The sequence below is a fragment of the Catharus ustulatus genome, chromosome 30 (genome assembly GCF_009819885.2).
Source record: "Catharus ustulatus isolate bCatUst1 chromosome 30, bCatUst1.pri.v2, whole genome shotgun sequence".
Classification (NCBI taxonomy): Eukaryota; Metazoa; Chordata; class Aves; order Passeriformes; family Turdidae; genus Catharus; species Catharus ustulatus.
Genome location: NC_046250.1, coordinates 2,705,241 through 2,722,819, shown reverse-complemented (window position 1 = coordinate 2,722,819; position 17,579 = coordinate 2,705,241). Strand labels below are relative to the sequence as shown.

General features: G+C 60.2%; 1 protein-coding gene across 2 annotated transcripts; it reads right to left on the bottom strand.

The window, feature by feature from the left end:
* Positions 1-548: 548 nt before the first annotated feature.
* TMOD4 (tropomodulin 4) lies at positions 549-16,008 on the bottom strand. Of its 2 annotated transcripts, XM_033082948.2 has the most exons (11): positions 15,125-16,005; positions 13,948-14,082; positions 13,715-13,871; positions 10,229-10,351; positions 6,727-6,816; positions 4,905-5,035; positions 4,134-4,241; positions 2,885-2,974; positions 2,042-2,095; positions 1,321-1,465; positions 549-580 (listed from the first exon to the last, which is right to left on the bottom strand). In XM_033082948.2, exons 2-11 carry the CDS (start codon positions 14,068-14,070, stop codon positions 558-560), a joined length of 1,044 nt encoding a protein of 347 aa, XP_032938839.1. In that variant the 5' UTR covers positions 14,071-14,082; positions 15,125-16,005; the 3' UTR covers positions 549-557. The 2 variants fall into 2 exon arrangements, with proteins under 2 accessions (XP_032938839.1, XP_032938840.1); XM_033082949.2 differs by lacking the exon at positions 4,134-4,241 and having other exon boundaries at positions 15,125-16,008.
* Positions 16,009-17,579: the final 1,571 nt, after the last annotated feature.

Here is a 17,579-nt window from a genome sequence, read left to right as displayed (position 1 = left end):
TTTGTGGATTTTTTGTGGATTTTTTGGGGGGAATGTTGGGATTTTTTTTCAATTTTAGGGGATTTTTTGGGGGATTTTGGGGGATTTTTGGGGAGATTTTTTGGGATTTTTTTTGAGGATTTTTAAGGAGATTTTTGGAGATTTTTTTTGAGGATTTTTTTGGGATTTTGGGGGAATTTTTGGGGGATTTTTTAGGATTTTGGGAGAGAATTTTTGATGATTTTGAGGGGGATTTTTTGGGAGATTTTCAAGGATTTTTGGGGGGATTATTTGAGGATTTTTAAGGGGATTTTTCGAGATTTTTATTTGAATTTTGGGGGGATTTTTTGGGGGATTTTCGAGGATTTTTGGGGGATTTTTTGGGATTTTGGGGAAATTTTGGGGATTTTTTGTGACCCCACAGATCCAGAGGGACACATTTGGCTCCAGTTCATTCCCAGTTCATTCCCAGTTCATTCCCAGTTCATTCCCAGTTCATTCCCAGTTCATTCCCAGTTCATTCCCAGTTCATTCCCAGTTCATTCCCAGCAGCTCCTGAGGGAATTTTTGGGAATTTTTTAGGATTTCTTCTGTTGGCGACCTGGGGGGAGAAAAATGAGGGGGGGGGAGGTCAGGGGTGGGACCCCAAATCCTGCCCAGGGGACACTTGGGGACATCTGGGGACACTTGGGGACAAACCTGGGACCCCAAATCCTGCCCAGAGGACAGTTGGGGACATCTGGTGACCCTTGGTGACCCTTGGAGACCCTTGGTGACCCCTAGGGACCCCTGGGGACATTTGGTGACCCTTGGGGACACCTTGGGGACCCCTGTGGACACTTGGGGACCTTTGGGGACCTTTGGGGACACCTGGGGACACTCCCAGAGCTCCTCTGAAGGTCGGGCAGGCCAAATTCCCCTCCTGGTGGCACTTGGTGACCCTTGGGGACCGCTGGGGACATTTGGTGACCCCTGAGGACCTGTGGGGACATTTGGAGACCCTTAGTGACCCTTGGGTACATTTGGTGACTTGGTGACCCCTTGATGACCCCTGGTGACCCTTGGGGACCCTTGGAGACATTTGGTGACCCCTGGGGACATGTGGGGACCCTTGATGACCCCTGGTGACCCCTGAGGACCCTTGGGGACATTTGGTGACCCTTGGTGACCCTTGGGGGTTCTTGGTGACTCATGGGGACCCTTGGGTACATTTGGTGACCCTTGGTGACCCCTGGTGACCCCTGGTGGCCCCTGGTGACCCCTGGGGATATTTGGTGATCCTTGGTGATCCTGGTGACCCCTGGTGACCCTGGTGACCCCGGTGACCCCGGTGACACTCACGGAGCTCGCTGTTGCGGGTGAGGGCGGCGGCGGCGCGCGCCCGCGGGCCCTGCAGGGTGAAGGTGTAACCGAGGCGCAGCAGGGACGGGCACTGCTCCAGCGTGGCGGCCATGGCCATCTCCACCGTGTCCCCGAGGCGCTGGCACTGTGAGATTGGGGACATTGGCATTGTCATTGTCACTGTCACTGTCATTGTCACATCCCCCAGTGTCCCAGCATGGCCGCCATGGCCATCTCCACCGTGTCACCCAGGCGCTGGCACTGCGGGATTGGGGACATTGTCATTGTCATTGTCACATCCCCCAGTGTCCCCCGCCATGGCCATCTCCACCGTGTCACCGAGGCGCTGGCACTGCAGGATTGGGGACATTGTCATTGTCATTGTCACATCCCCCAGTGTCCCCCGCCATGGCCATCTCCACCGTGTCACCGAGGCGCTGGCACTGCACAGGGGACATTGGCATTGTCATTGTCATTGTCACATCCTCCAGTGTCCCCCCGCCATGGCCATCTCCATGGTGTCCCCAAGGTGCTGGCACTCCAGGGCTGGGGACAGTCAGGTCATTGTCACCTTTCCTGGAGTCCCTGGTGACCTTCCTGTCCCTGTCTGTGTCCCTGTCCCCTCCCTGTCCCTTTGTCACCTGGTTGTCCACCCGCAGCTCGCTCAGGCTCGGGCTGTGCCCCACGGCCCTGCTGTCCCTGTCCCTGTCCCCATTGTCACCTGGTTGTCCACCCGCAGCTCGCTCAGGCTCGGGCTGTGCCCCACGGCCCCCAGGACCCTGTCCCTGTCCCTGCTGTCCCTGCTGTCCCCATTGTCACCTGGTTGTCCCCATTGTCACCTGGTTGTCCACCCTGAGCTCCCTCAGGCTGGGGCTGTGCCCCACGGCCCTGCTGTCCCCTCCCTGTCCCTGCTGTCCCCTCCCTGTCCCCATTGTCACCTGGTTGTCCACCCGGAGCTCGCTCAGGCTGGGGCTGTGCCCCACGGCCCCCAGGACCCTGTCCCTATCCCTGCTGTCCCCATTGTCACCTGGTTGTCCACCCTGAGTTCCCTCAGGCTCGGGCTGTGCCCCACGGCCCCGCTGTCCCTGCTGTCCCTGTCCCTGTCCCTGTCCCTGTCCCCTTTGTCACCTGGTTGTCCACCCTGAGCTCGCTCAGGCTGGGGCTGTGCCCCACGGCCCTGCTGTCCCTGCTGTCCCCATTGTCCCCTCCCTGTCCCCATTGTCACCTGGTTGTCCACTCTCAGCTCGCTCAGGCTGGGGCTGTGCCCCACGGCCCCGCTGTCCCTGCTGTCCCTGTCCCCATTGTCACCTGGCTGTCCCCATTGTCACCTGGTTGTCCACCCGGAGCTCGCTCAGGCTGGGGCTGTGCCCCACGGCCCTGCTGTCCCTGCTGTCCCTGTCCCCATTGTCACCTGGCTGTCCCCATTGTCACCTGGTTGTCCACCCGGAGCTCGCTCAGGCTCGGGCTGTGCCCCACGGCCCTGTTGTCCCCTCCCTGTCCCCACTGTCACCTGGTTGTCCACCCTGAGCTCCCTCAGGCTGGGGCTGTGCCCCACGGCCCCCAGCAGCCGCAGCATCCCCGCGCTGGTGATGAAATTGGACTCGAGGTTGAGGCTCTGCAGGCTCCGGTTGTGCTCCAGCATCTCGGCCACGGCCTGGGGACACCGCGGGGACACCGAGTGACACCACGGGGACACCGCGGGGACACCGAGTGACACCACAGGGACACCGAGTGACACCACGGGGACACCACGGGGACACCACGGGGACACCGAGTGACACCACGGGGACACCGCGGGGACACCACGGGGACACCACGGGGACACCGAGTGACACCACAGGGACACCACAGAGACACCAAGTGACACCACAGGGACACCAGAGTGGCATCAGAGTGGCATTAAAGTGGCACCATGGGGACACTGCCCTTGGTGTCCTGGGGATAGGGGAACGGGCATGGGGGGGAGATTGTCCCCAGATTGATGGGGACATGGGGGACACTGCAGGGACTGTCCCCAAACTGATTTGGGACAGTGGCAGGGATTGTCCCCACATTGATTGGGGACACTGCAGGGATTGTCCCCAAACTGATGGGGACATGGGGGACACTGCAGGGATTGTCCCCAAACTGATGGGGACATGGGCAAGGATTGTCCCCAAACTGATGGGGGACACTGCAGGGATTGTCCCCAAACTGATTTGGGACACTGCAGGGATTGTCCCCAAACTGATGGGGACATGGGGCAGGGATTGTCCCCAAACTGATGGGGACACTGCAGGGATTGTCCCCAAACTGATGGGGACACTGCAGGGATTGTCCCCAAACTGATTTGGGACACTGCAGGGATTGTCCCCAAACTGATGGGGACATGGGGCAGGGATTGTCCCCAAACTGATGGGGACACTGCAGGGATTGTCCCCAAACTGATTGGGGACACTGCAGGGATTGTCCCCAAACTGATTTGGGACACTGCAGGGATTGTCCCCAAACTGATTTGGGACATAGGCAGGGATTGTCCCCAAACTGATTGGGGACACTGCAGGGACTGTCCCCAAACTGATTTGGGACACTGCAGGGATTGTCCCCAGACTGATGGGGACACTGCAGGGATTGTCCCCAGATTGATTGGGGACACTGCAGGGATTGTCCCCAAATATTTGGGGACCTTTAGGGACATGGGGCAGGGATTCCCTCCAAACATGAGGTGACATTTGGGGACACAGAGGTGGGACTGTCCCCAACCTGTCTGGAAAGTGCCCAGGGATGTTTGGGGACAGCTGGGCAGGGACATTTGGGGACAGTTGGGGACTCACGTTGGCCACCAGGTCGTTGCTGCGCGTCCCCACCAGGCTGAGGCTGCGCACGTGGCTGTTGGTCTGGATGGCCTGGCAGATGGCCTGGAGCGTGGGGACAGGGATGTCCTGGGGACACGTGGGGACAGGGGGGGACAGGGGGTCACTGAGGGGCTCAGGGTGTCCCCAGGGGCTGTGGGGACAGGGATGTCCTGGGGACACGTGGGGACAGGGGGGGACACGGGGTCACTGAGGGGCTCAGGGTGTCCCCAAGGGCCATGGGGACAGGGATCCTGGGGACAGGGGGGGACAGGTGGGGACAGGGGGTCACTGAGGGGCTGGGGTGGGACCTGTCACCTTGGGGACATCCTGGGGACACCTTGGGAACACTCAGGGATGGCACCCAACACCCTGACACCATCTGGGGACACCCTGGGGACAGGAACCACCCCCTTGGGGACACCCCAGGGTGGCACACACCCCCCTGGTGACCCTTGGGGACATGTTTGGGACAGAAACCACAACCCTGGGGACACCCTGAGGTGGGACCTGTCACCTTGGGGACACCCTGGGGACACCTTGGGGACACTCAGGGATGGCACCCAACACCCTGACACCATCTGGGGACACGCTGGGGTGGAACCTGTCACCTTGGGGACACCCTGGGGACAGGAACCAGCCCCTTGGGGACACCCTGGGGACAGGAACCACCCCCTTGGGGACACCCCAGGGTGGCACACGCCCCCTGGTGACCCTTGGTGACCCTTGGGGACAGTGGCAGGGCGGTGTCACCTTGATGTTGTTGAGGTTGACGTCCTGCAGCTCGGGGTCGTTGTTCTGCAGCCGCTGCAGCGTCTCGGCCACGTCCGTGGGGTTCGGGGGCTCGTCGGGGACTGGGCGGTACCGGTCCGGCTGCACCACGCCTGGGACAGCGTGGGGACAATGTGGGGACAGCGTGGGGACACCACAGGGACATGGGGACACCATGGGGACAGAGTGGGGACACCATGGGGACAGAGTGGGGACACCATGGGGACACTGTGGGGTTCGGGGGCTCGTCTGGGACCGGGCGGTACCGGTCCGGCTGCATCACGCCTGGGACAGCGTGGGGACATGGGGACAGCGTGGGGACACCACAGGGACACCACAGGGACATGGGGACACCGTGGGGACAGTGTGGGGACACCACAGGGACATGGGGACACCGTGGGGACAGTGTGGGGACACTGGGGTTTGGGGGCTCGTCCGGGACCGGGCGGTACCGGTCCGGGTGCACCACACCTGGGACAGCGTGGGGACATGGGGACACCATGAGGACATGGGGACAGGGCTCAGGGACATGGGGACACCATGGGGACATGGAGACAGGGCTCAGGGACATGGGGACACCATGGGGACGCCACAGGGACACCATGGGGACATGGGGACACTGTGAATCAGGGGCCCAGGTGGTACCGGTCCGGTTGCACCACACCTGGGACATGGGGACACCGTGGGGACAGTGTGGGGACATGAGGACACCCATGGGGACACCACAGGGACATGGGGACACTGTGGGGATACCATAAGGACATGGGGACAGGGCTCAGGGACATGGGGACAGTGTGGGGAGAGTGCTCAGGGACATAGAGACCCTGTGGGGACACCATGGGGACAGCATGGGGACATCGTGGGGCACCACAGGGACACCAGGCCTGTCCCCTGTCCCTTTGTCACACACTGTTGATGCCCTGTCCCTGTCCCCAGTTGTCCCCTGTCCCTCTCCCCATCCCTGTCCCTGTCCCTGTCCCTGTGTCACTCACTGTTGATGCCCTGTCCCCAGCTGTCCCCAGCTGTCCCCAGGTGTGTCCCTCTGTCACTCACTGTTGATGCCCTGTCCCTGTCCCCAGCTGTCCCCAGGTGTGTCCCCGTGTCACTCACTGTCAATGCCCTGTCCCCTGTCCCCATCCCCTGTCCCCGTGTCACTCACTGTTGATGCCCTGTCCCCATCCCTGTCCCCATCCCCTGTCCCCATCCCTGTCCCTGTCCCCATCCCTGTCCCTGTCGCCAGCTGTCCCCAGCTGTCCCCAGGTGTGTCCCTCTGTCACTCACTGTTGATGCCCTGTCCCTGTCCCCAGCTGTCCCCATCCCTGTCCCTGTGTCACTCACTGTTGATGCCCTGTCCCCATCCCTGTCCCCATCCCTGTCCCTGTCCCCTGTCCCTGTCCCCTGTCCCTGTGTCACTCACTGTTGATGCCCTGTCCCCATCCCTGTCCCCATCCCTGTCCCTGTCCCCTGTCCCTGTCCCCTGTCCCTGTGTCACTCACTGTTGATGCCCTGTCCCCAGCTGTCACCAGCTGTCCCCTGTCCCTCTGTCACTCACTGTTGATGCCCTGTCTCTGTCCCCAGCTGTCCCCATCCCTGTCCCTGTGTCACTCACTGTTGATGCCCTGTCCCTGTCCCCAGTTGTCCCCCATCCCTGCCCCACCCCTGTCCCTGTCCCCTGTCCCTGTGTCACTCACTGTTGATGCCCTGTCCCCAGCTGTCCCCAGCTGTCCCCAGCTGTCCCCAGGTGTGTCCCCGTGTCACTCACTGTTGATCCCCTGTCCCTGTCCCCTGTCCCTGTGTCACTCACTGTTGATGCCCTCGGTGTTGGAGATGTCCCCGCTGCAGATGGCGTCGTAGTACTGCTTGTTACTCATCAGCGTGTACATGCCCAGGATGGCTGCGGGGACAGGGGACAGCGGGTGACATCGGGGACCTTGGGGACACACAGGGGACACAGGGGACACAGGGACACAGGACCCCGCTGTCCCCTCGAGGAGGTGGCACTGGGAGCTGCTGGGACTGAGGTGACACAGAGGGCGAGGGGGGACAGAGTGTGACACTGTGGGACAGAGGGGGTGACACAGGGACGGGGGTGACACGGGGACAAGTGTGACACCCAGGTGTGTGACAGGTGTGTGACACTCAGGTGTGTGACACAAGGACAGATGTGACACTCAGGTGTGCTGTCCCCTCCCCGTGTGACACACACTGTGACACATGGTGTGACACTCAGGTGTGTGACACTCAGGGATGTGACACTCAGGTGTGTGACACTCAGCCGTGCTGTCCCCTCCCCGTGTGACACTCAGGTGTGTGACACTCAGCCGTGCTGTCCCCTCCCCGTGTGACACACGGTGTGACACATGGTGTGACACTCAGGTGTGTGACACTCAGGTGTGTGACACTCAGGTGTGTGACACTCAGCCGTGCTGTCCCCTCCCCGTGTGACACACGGTGACACTCAGTTGTGTGACACTCAGCCGTGCTGTCCCCTGCCCGTGTGACACAAGGTGTGACACTCAGGTGTGTGACACTCAGGTGTGTGACACTCAGGTGTGTGACACAGGACAGGTGTGTGACACTCAGGGATGTGACACTCAGCCATGCTGTCCCCTCCCCGTGTGACACAAGGTGTGACACTCAGGTGTGTGACACTCAGGTGTGTGACACTCAGGTGTGCTGTGCTGTCCCCTCCCCATGTGACACACAGTGTGACACTCAGGGATGTGACACTCAGCCGTGCTGTCCCCTGCCCGTGTGACACACAGTGTGACACTCAGGTGTGTGACACTCAGCCGTGCTGTCCCCTGCCCGTGTGACACACGGTGTGACACAAGGACAGATGTGACACTCAGCCGTGCTGTCCCCTGCCCGTGTGACACACGGTGGCCCTTGGGGACAGCGTTACCCTCGGCCAAGGCCGGTCCTGGCGCCGCTCCCGGCCCCGCGGGGATCCCGGCCTGCGCAGAACGGCCTCGTTCCCATGGATCCGTCCATGGAAATCCCATGGATCCATCCCACAGAAATCCCATGGATCCCATGGATCCCATCCCATGGAAATCCCATTGATCCCATCCCATGGAAATCCCATTGATCCCATGGATCCCATCCCATGGAAATCCAAAATCCATCCCATGGAAATCCCATGGATCCACCCCATGGAAATCCCATGGAAATCCCATGGATCCATCCCATGGAAATCCCATGGAAATCCCATGGAAATCCCATGGATCCCATCCCATGGAAATCCCGTGGATCCCATGGATCCCATCCCATGGAAATCCCATTGATCCATCCCATGGATCCACCCCATGGAAATCCCATGGAAATCCCATTGATCCCATGGATCCGTCCATGGAAATCCCATGGAAATCCCATGGATCCCATCCCATGGAAATCCCATAGAAATCTCATCCCATGGAAATCCCGTGGATCCCATCCCATGGAAATCCCATGGATCTCATCCCATGGAAATCCCATGGAAATCCCATTGATCCATCCATGGAAATCCCGTGGATCCCATCCCATGGAAATCCCATGGATCCCATGGATCCATCCCATGGAAATCCCATAGAAATCCCATGGATCCATCCCATGGAAATCCCATAGAAATCCCATGGATCCATCCCATGGAAATCCCATAGAAATCCCATGGATCCATCCCATGGAAATCCCATAGAAATCCCAATTCTATCCCATGAAAATCCCATGGATCCCATCCCATGGAAATCCCATTTATCCCATCCTGGATCCCTTGGATCCCATCCCATTCCCATTCCCAATCCCAATCCCATTCCCAATCCCAATCCCAATCCCAATACCAATACCAATCCCAATCCCAATCCCATCCCCATTCCCATTCCCAATCCCATTCCCGTTCCCATTCCCAATCCCATTCCCAATCCCAATCCCAATCCCAATCCCAATCCCAATCCCATCCCTCCCCGCACCCACCGGCGATGTCGCACATCCCGTTCCCAATCCCGTTCCCATTCCCAATCCCATCCCATTCTATCCCAATCCCATCCCATTCCCAATCCCAACCCCGCACCCACCGGCGATGTCGCACACCCCGTTCCCGTTCCCAATCCCAATCCCACCCCGCACCCACCGGCGATGTCGCACATCCCGTTCCCATTCCCAATCCCAATCCCGTTCCCAATCCCATTCCCAATCCCATTCCCATTCCCAATCCCAATCCCATTCCCATTCCCAATCCCATTCCCAATCCCTCCCCGCACCCACCGGCGATGTCGCACATCCCAATCCCAATCCCATTGAATCCCACCCCGCACCCACCGGCGATGTCGCACATCCCGTTCCCATTCCCAATCCCAATCCCGTTCCCAATCCCAATCCCAATCCCTCCCCGCACCCACCGGCGATGTCGCACATCCCGTTCCCATTCCCGTTCCCATTCCCATTCCCATTCCCAATCCCGCCCCGCACCCACCGGCAATGTCGCACATCCCGTTCCCATTCCCGTTCCCATTCCCAATCCCAATCCCAATCCCAATCCCAATCCCGCACCCACCGGCGATGTCGCACACCCCGTTCCCGTTCCCAATCCCAATCCCACCCCGCACCCACCGGCGATGTCGCACATCCCGTTCCCATTCCCAATCCCAATCCCGTTCCCAATCCCATTCCCAATCCCATTCCCATTCCCAATCCCAATCCCATTCCCATTCCCAATCCCATTCCCAATCCCTCCCCGCACCCACCGGCGATGTCGCACATCCCGTTCCCAATCCCGTTCCCATTCCCAATCCCATCCCATTCTATCCCAATCCCATCCCATTCCCAATCCCAACCCCGCACCCACCGGCGATGTCGCACACCCCGTTCCCGTTCCCAATCCCAATCCCACCCCGCACCCACCGGCGATGTCGCACATCCCGTTCCCATTCCCAATCCCAATCCCGTTCCCAATCCCATTCCCAATCCCATTCCCATTCCCAATCCCAATCCCATTCCCATTCCCAATCCCATTCCCAATCCCTCCCCGCACCCACCGGCGATGTCGCACATCCCAATCCCAATCCCATTGAATCCCACCCCGCACCCACCGGCGATGTCGCACATCCCGTTCCCATTCCCAATCCCAATCCCGTTCCCAATCCCAATCCCAATCCCTCCCCGCACCCACCGGCGATGTCGCACATCCCGTTCCCATTCCCGTTCCCATTCCCATTCCCATTCCCAATCCCGCCCCGCACCCACCGGCAATGTCGCACATCCCGTTCCCATTCCCGTTCCCATTCCCAATCCCAATCCCAATCCCAATCCCAATCCCGCCCCTCACCCACCGGCGATGTCGCACATCTCGGCCTCGGTGGCGTTGGCCAGCGCCTCCTCCAGCTCCGGCTCCAGCGTCACCTGCTCCTCCCGCGGCAGCTCCGGCGCCACGCGCTTGGGGACAAACGGCTTCCCTGGGGACAGGGACATGGGGATGGGGACAGTGACATGGGAACAGGGACAGGGACAGTGACAAGGGAACAGGGGACAAACGGCTTCCCTGGGGACAGGGACAGGGACGGTGACATGGGGACAGGGACAGGGACAGGGACAGGGACAGGGACAGGGACAGGGACAGGGACATGGACAGGGACAGGGGACAGGGGACAAACGGCTTCCCTGGGGACAGGGACAGGGACATGGGGATGGGGACAGGGGACAAACGGCTTCCCTGGGGACAGGGACGGTGACAGTGACATGGGGACAGGGACAGGGACAGGGGACAAACGGCTTCCCTGGGGACAGGGACAGGGGACAAACGGCTTCCCTGGGGACAGGGACAGGGATGGAACAGGGATGGGGACAGGGACAGGGACATGGGGACAGGGGACAAACGGCTTCCCTGGGGACAGGGACAGGGATGGAACAGGGATGGGGACAGGGACAGGGACAGTGACATGGGAACAGGGACAGGGACAGGGACAGGGATAGGGGACAGGGACAATTACAGGGGACAAATGGCTTCCCTGGGGACAGGGACAGGGATGGAACAGGGATGGGGACAGGGACAGGGACAGGGATATGGGGACAGGGACAGTGACATGGGAACAGGGATAGGGACAGGGGACAAACGGCTTCCCTGGGGACAGGGACATGGGGATGGGGATAGGGACAGGAACATGGGGACAGGGACATGGGGACAGGGACAGGGGACAAACGGCTTCCCTGGGGACAGGGACATGGGGATGGGGACAGGGACAGTGACAAGGGAACAGGGGACAAACGGCTTCCCTGGGGACAGGGACAGGGATGGAACAGGGACAGGGACATGGGGATGGGCACAGGAACAGGGGGACACAGGGACAGGGGACAAGGACAGGGACAGGGACATGGGAACAGGGACATGGGGACAGGCACAGGGGACAGGGACAAGGGACAACAGCTTCCCTGGGGGACAGGGACATGGGAACAGCGACATGGGGACAGGGACAGGGACGGAACAGGGATAAGGATAGGGACAGTGACAGGGACATGGGGACAGGGACAGGGAAAGGGACAGGGATAGGGACAGGGGACAAACGGCTTCCTTTGGGACAGGGACATGGGGACAGGGATAGGGATAGGGGACATGGACATGGGGACAAACAGCTTTCCTGGGGACATGGGGACATGCGGATATTGAGGCTGGAACTGCCGGGGGGTGACACTGCCAGGGGCTGTGACCATCCCGAGGGTGACACTGCTGGGTTAGTGGCCGTGCTCAGGTGACACTGCTGGGGGTGACACTGCCAGGGCTGGTGGCCGTGCTCAGGTGACACTGTGACCATCCCGAGGGTGACACTGCCAGGGCCGGTGGCCGTGCTCAGGTGACACTGTGACCATCCCGAGGGTGACAGTGCCAGGGCCGGTGGCCGTGCTCAGGTGACACTGTGACCATCCCGAGGGTGACAGTGCCAGGGCCGGTGGCCGTGCTCAGGTGACACTGTGACCATCCCGAGGGTGACACTGCCAGGGCCGGTGGCCGTGCTCAGGTGACACTGCTGGGGGTGACACTGCCAGGGCCGGTGGCCGTGCTCAGGTGACACTGTGACCATCCCGAGGGTGACACTGCCAGGGCCGGTGGCCGTGCCCGGGGCTGGCCGGGGCCCAGCTCGCCCAGGACACCCGAGCCGCTGGCGAGGCCGAGCTAAATATACCCGAGCCTGGGGGCCCGGTCCCCTCAGTGTCCCCAGCCGGTCCCCTCAGTGTCCCCAGCCCGTTTCCAGCCTGTCCCCACCGTCCCCAGCCTGTCCCAGGTGTCCCCACGTGTCCCCAGGTGTCCCCAGACCTTTTTTCTCTCCCGTGAATGGCACGAGGTCCTGGCGCTCCTCGGCCTCCAGCGCCTGCCTCTCCAGGTGCTGCAGAGTGTCCCTGTCCCCCTCAGTGTCCCCACTGTCCCCACGTGTCCCCACGTGTCTCCACGTGTCCCCACGTGTCCCCAGGTGTCCCCAGGTGTCCCCAGACCTTTTTTCTCCCCCGTGAATGGCACAAGGTCCTGGCGCTCCTCGGCCTCCAGCGCCTGCCTCTCCAGGTGCTGCAGAGTGTCCCTGTCCCCACTGTCCCCAACCCATCCCCACTGTCCCCAGCCTGTCCCCAGCTTGTCCCCAAGTGTCCCTGGGTGTCCCCAGACCTTTTTTCTCTCCCGTGAAGGGCACGAGGTCCTGTCGTTCCTCAGCCTCCAGCGCCTGCCTCTCCAGGTGCTGCAGTGTCCCTGTCCCCAGCCCCAGCCTGTCCCCAGCCTGTCCCCACTGTCCCCACACTGTCCCCAGGTGTCCCCACACTGTCCCCAAGTGTCCCCAGACCTTTTTTCTCCCCGGTGAATGGCACGAGGTCCTGGCGCTCCTCGGCCTCCAGCGCCTGCCTCTCCAGGTGCTGCAGCAGCGCGTCCCTGTCCCCAGGTGTCTCCACGTGTCCCCACTGTCCCCACACTGTCCCCACGTGTCCCTGGGTGTTCCCAGGTGTCCCCAAGTGTCCCTGGGTGTCCCCAGACCTTTTTTCTCCCCGGTGAATGGCACAAGGTCCTGTCGCTCCTCGGCCTCCAGCGCCTGCCTCTCCAGGTGCTGCAGCAGCGCGTCCCTGTCCCCACTGTCCCCAGCCCATCCCCACTGTCCCCAGCCTGTCCCCAGGTGTCCCCACGTGTCCCCAGGTGTCCCCAGACCTTTTTTCTCCCCGGTGAATGGCACGAGGTCCTGTCGCTCCTCGGCCTCCAGCGCCTGCCTCTCCAGGTGCTGCAGAGTGTCCCTGTCCCCACTGTCCCCAGCCTGTCCCCAGCTTGTCCCCGCTGTCCCCAGCCTGTCCCCAGCTTGTCCCCAAGTGTCCCTGGGTGTCCCCAGACCTTTTTTCTCCCCGGTGAATGGCACGAGGTCCTGGCGTTCCTCAGCCTCCAGCGCCTGCCTCTCCAGGAGAGTGTCCCTGTCCCCAGCCTGTCCCCTCAGTGTCCCCAGGTGTCCTCAGGTGTCTCCACGTGTCCTCAGGTGTCCCCAAGTGTCCCCAGGTGTCTCCAGACCTTTTTTCTCCCCCGTGAATGGCACGAGGTCCTGTCGCGCCTCGGCCTCCAGCGCCTGCCTCTCCAGGTGCTGCAGAGTGTCCCTGTCCCCAGCCTGTCCCCACTGTCCCCAGCCTGTCCCCACGTGTCCCCAGATGTCCCCAGACCTTTTTTCTCCCCGGTGAATGGCACAAGGTCCTGTCGTTCCTCAGCCTCCAGCGCCTGCCTCTCCAGGTGCTGCAGCAGCGTGTCCCTGTCCCCAACTCCAGCCTGTCCCCAGCCTGTCCCCACGTGTCCCCAGATGTCCCCAGACCTTTTTTCTCCCCGGTGAAGGGCACGAGGTCCTGTCGCTCCTCGGCCTCCAGCGCCTGCCTCTCCAGGTGCTGCAGCAGCGCGTCCCTGTCCAGGGGTCCCGTGGGGCTCTTCTGGGTCTGGTCCCGCTGTCGCAGCCCCGCTGGCAGCAGCACGTTCTGGGGACAGCGCAGTGTCACCTCCCCTGTCACCTGCGTGCCACCCGCGGTGTCCCCGCGGTGTCCCCGCGCCCACCTCCGGGTCCATCTCGGCCAGCTCGGCGTCCAGCTGCGCCAGCTCCTCCGGGGACAGCTCCTGCAGGATTTTGTCCTCGTCGATGTCGCGATATTTCTCCAGCTCCTGCCGGTACGGGGTCATGGCCGCGGGGACCTGGGGACAGCGAGGTGGCACCGAGGGGACAGTGTGGGGACACTGCTGGGGACAGCGAGGGACACGGGGAGACACGGGGGGACAGCAAAGGGGACAGCGGGACACGGGGGGACAGCGGAGTGGCACCAAAGGGGACAGGGGGACACGGGGGGACACGGGGGGACAGCGGGGTGGCACCACTGGGGACAGCGTCGGATGCGTGGGGACACGGGGGGACAGTGCTGGGGACAGCAAGGGACACGGGAGGACACTGGGGGACAGTGGGGTGGCACCAAAAGGGACAGCGGGACACGGGGGGACACTGGGATGGCACCAAAGGGGACACGGGGGGACAGTGGGGTGGCACCAAAGGGGACAGCGGGACACGGGGGGACAGTGTTGGGGACAGTGGGACACGGGGGGACACGAGGGGACAGCGGGGTGGCACCAAATAGGACACGGGGGGACAGCGTGGTGGCACCAAAGGGGACAGTGGAGATGGCACCGTTGGGGACAGTGCGGGACACGCGGGGACAGTGGAGTGCCACCACTGGGGACACCGCGGGACACAGAGGGACAACAGGGTGGCAGTGCGGGACACTTGGGGACACTGCGGGACACCGGGAGACCACTCCGTGCCACCCCCTGGGGACACCGGGGGGACCCCACTGCGGGGACACCGCTTGGGGACACCGAGCACACCCCCCCCAAAAGTGTCCCCAAGCTTTGTCCCCTCCCGCTGTGTCCCCGAGTCGCCCCCAAATCCCAACCCCCCCCTTTCCCTCCGAGGTGACAGCAGGGACAAACCGCGGCGTCCCCAAATGTCGCGACCCCACAGACGCCACCCCCGCGCTGTCCCCAAATGTCGCGACCCCGCGGTGTCCCCAGAGCGGGGGGTGGGGACACACCTGCCCCGCCCCGCCCCCCTCGGAGCGTGGGAATTCCTTCGGGAAGCGGCTCCGGGATCCCAAAAAAATCCCAAAATTTTATGGGGTGGGGGGGGGGGGGGAGGTGACACCGCCGCCACCCCCTTGGGGACAAGGCGGGGACAGCGCGGCCGTACCTGGGGCCGATCCCAAAAGCGGGGCCGATCCTAAAGCCGCGGGGTGGATCCTAAAGGCGATCCTAAAGCCGATCCTAAAGCTGATCCTAAAGCTGATCCCAAAGCCGATCCTAAAGCCGATCCTAAGGGCGATCCTAAAGCCGATCCCAAAAGCCGGGGCCGATCCCAAAGCTGTGGGGCCGCGCGGGGCATGAGATCAGCGATTTATTCGGGCCGGGAGGGGCGGGTCCCCGAGCCGGACCTTATCGGGAACGGGGGGGGCCCCGCCCCGGCCCCAAAAACCGCCGGGGTAAAGGGACAGAGGATCCGGACACAATCCTATAAACACCGTAAGTTTCTGACCCTAAAAAATGCCGGGGTTATTCCTAAATCCTGGAAATTCTACAAAAGTCTGATCCCAAAAATAGCCGGGGCAAAGGGAGAGCGGCTCCTGCCCCAATCCTATAAACCCTGTATGTCTTTGACCCTAAAAACTTCCCAAATCCTATAGATCCTACAAGTTTCTGACCCCAAAAAATACCGGGATCCTTCCCAAATCCTGGAAATTCTACAAAACTCTGACCCCAAAAACTGCCAGGATCCTTCCCAAATCCTATAAACCCTACAAAGTTCTGACCTCAAAAACTGCCAGAGGAGAAAGGGACATCGAATCCTGTCCCAATCCTATAAACCCTGTATGTCTCTGACCCCAAAAATTTCCCAAATCCTATAAACCCTACAAGTCTCCGACCCCAAAAACCTGTGGGGCAAAGGGACAGCGGCTCCTGTCCCAATCCTATAAACCCTACAAGTCTCTGACCCCAAAAATTTCCCAAATCCTGTAGATCCTACAAGTCTCTGACCCCAAAAACCAGTGGGGCAAAGGGACAGCGGCTCCTGCCCCAATCCTATAAACCCCATAAGTTTCTGACCTCAAAAAATACCGAGATCCTTCCCAAATCCTGTAAATTCTACAAAACTCTGACCCCAAAAACCTGTGGGGCAAAGGGAGAGTGGATCCTGCCCCAATCCTATAGACCCTACATGTCTCTGACCCCAAAATTTTCCCAGATCCTATAGATCCTACAAGTCTCTGAACCCAAAAAATGCTGGGGTCCTTCCCAAATCCTATAAACCCTACAAGTCTCTGACCCCAAAACCTGCCGGGATCATTCCCAAATCCTCTAAATTCTACAAAACTGATCCCAAAAACCTGTGGGGCAAAGGGACAGCGGCTCCTGCCCCAATCCTATAGATCCTATAAGTCTCTGAACCCAAAAACTGCCGGGGTCATTCCCAAATCCTGGAAATTCCACAAAACTCTGATCCCAAAAGCCACTGGGGCAAAGGGAGAGTGGATCCTGCCCCAATCCTATAGACCCCATAAGTCTCTGACCCTAAAAAATGCCGGGATCATTCCCAAATCCTCTAAATTCTACAAAACTCTGACCCCAAAAACTGCCAGGATCCTTCCCAAATCCTATAAACCCTACAAAGTTCTGACCTCAAAAACTGCCAGAGGAGAAAGGGACATCGAATCCTGCCCCAATCCTATAGATCCTACAAGTCTCTGACCCCAAAAATTTCCCAAATCCTATAGATCCTAGAAGCCTCTGACCCCAAAAACTGCCAGAGGAAAAAGGGACATTGAATCCTGCCCCAATCCTATAGACCCTACAAGTCTCTGATCCCAAAAACTTCCCAAATCCCATAAACCCTACAAGTCTCCGACCCCAAAAACCTGTGGGGCAAAGGGACAGCGGCTCCTGCCCCAATCCTATACACCCCATAAGTCTCTGACCCCAAAAAATGCCAGAGGAAAAATGGACATCGAATCCTGCACCAATCCTATAGATCCTATATGTCTCTGACCCTAAAAACTGCCGGGGTCATTCCCAAATCCTGGAAATTCTACAAAAGTCTGATCCTAAAAACCACTGGGGCAAAGGGAGAGCGGATCCTGCCCCAATCCTATAAACCCTGTATGTTTTTGACCCTAAAAAGTTCCCAAATCCTATAGATCCTACATGTTTCTGACCCCAAAAAATGCCGAGATCCTTCCCAAATCCTGGAAATTCTACAAAAGTCTAACCCCAAAAATACCGGGATCCTTCCCAAATCCTATAAACCCTACAAGCCTCTGACCCCAAAAACTGCCAGAGAAAAAAGGGACATCAAATCCTGCCCCAATCCTATAGACCCTATATGTCTCTGACCCCAAAAATTTCCCAAATCCTATAGATCCTACAAGTCTCTGACCCCAAAAACCTGTGGGGCAAAGGGACAGCGGCTCCTGCCCCAATCCTATAGACCCTACAAGTCTCTGATCCCAAAAACTGCCAGAGATAAAAGGGACAGCGGCTCCTGCCCCAATCCTATAAACCCCATAAGTTTCTGACCCTAAAAAACGCCGGGGTCATTCCCAAATCCTGGAAATTCTACAAAACTCTGATCCCAAAAACCACCAGGGGCAAAG

What these genes read in the sequence shown, in the direction of transcription:
- TMOD4 (XM_033082948.2), bottom strand. Translation starts at nt 14,070, where the DNA reads ATGACCCCGTACCGGCAGGAGCTGGAGAAATATCGCGACATCGACGAG. An exon ending in TCAACCTCAACAACATCAAG is followed by an intron (nt 4,242 to 4,904) that starts GTGACACCGCCC and finishes ACGTGTCCCCAG; the next exon opens with GACATCCCTGTCCCCACGCT. An exon ending in AGCTGCGGGTGGACAACCAG is followed by an intron (nt 1,466 to 2,041) that starts GTGACAATGGGG and finishes CCAATCTCACAG; the next exon opens with TGCCAGCGCCTCGGGGACAC.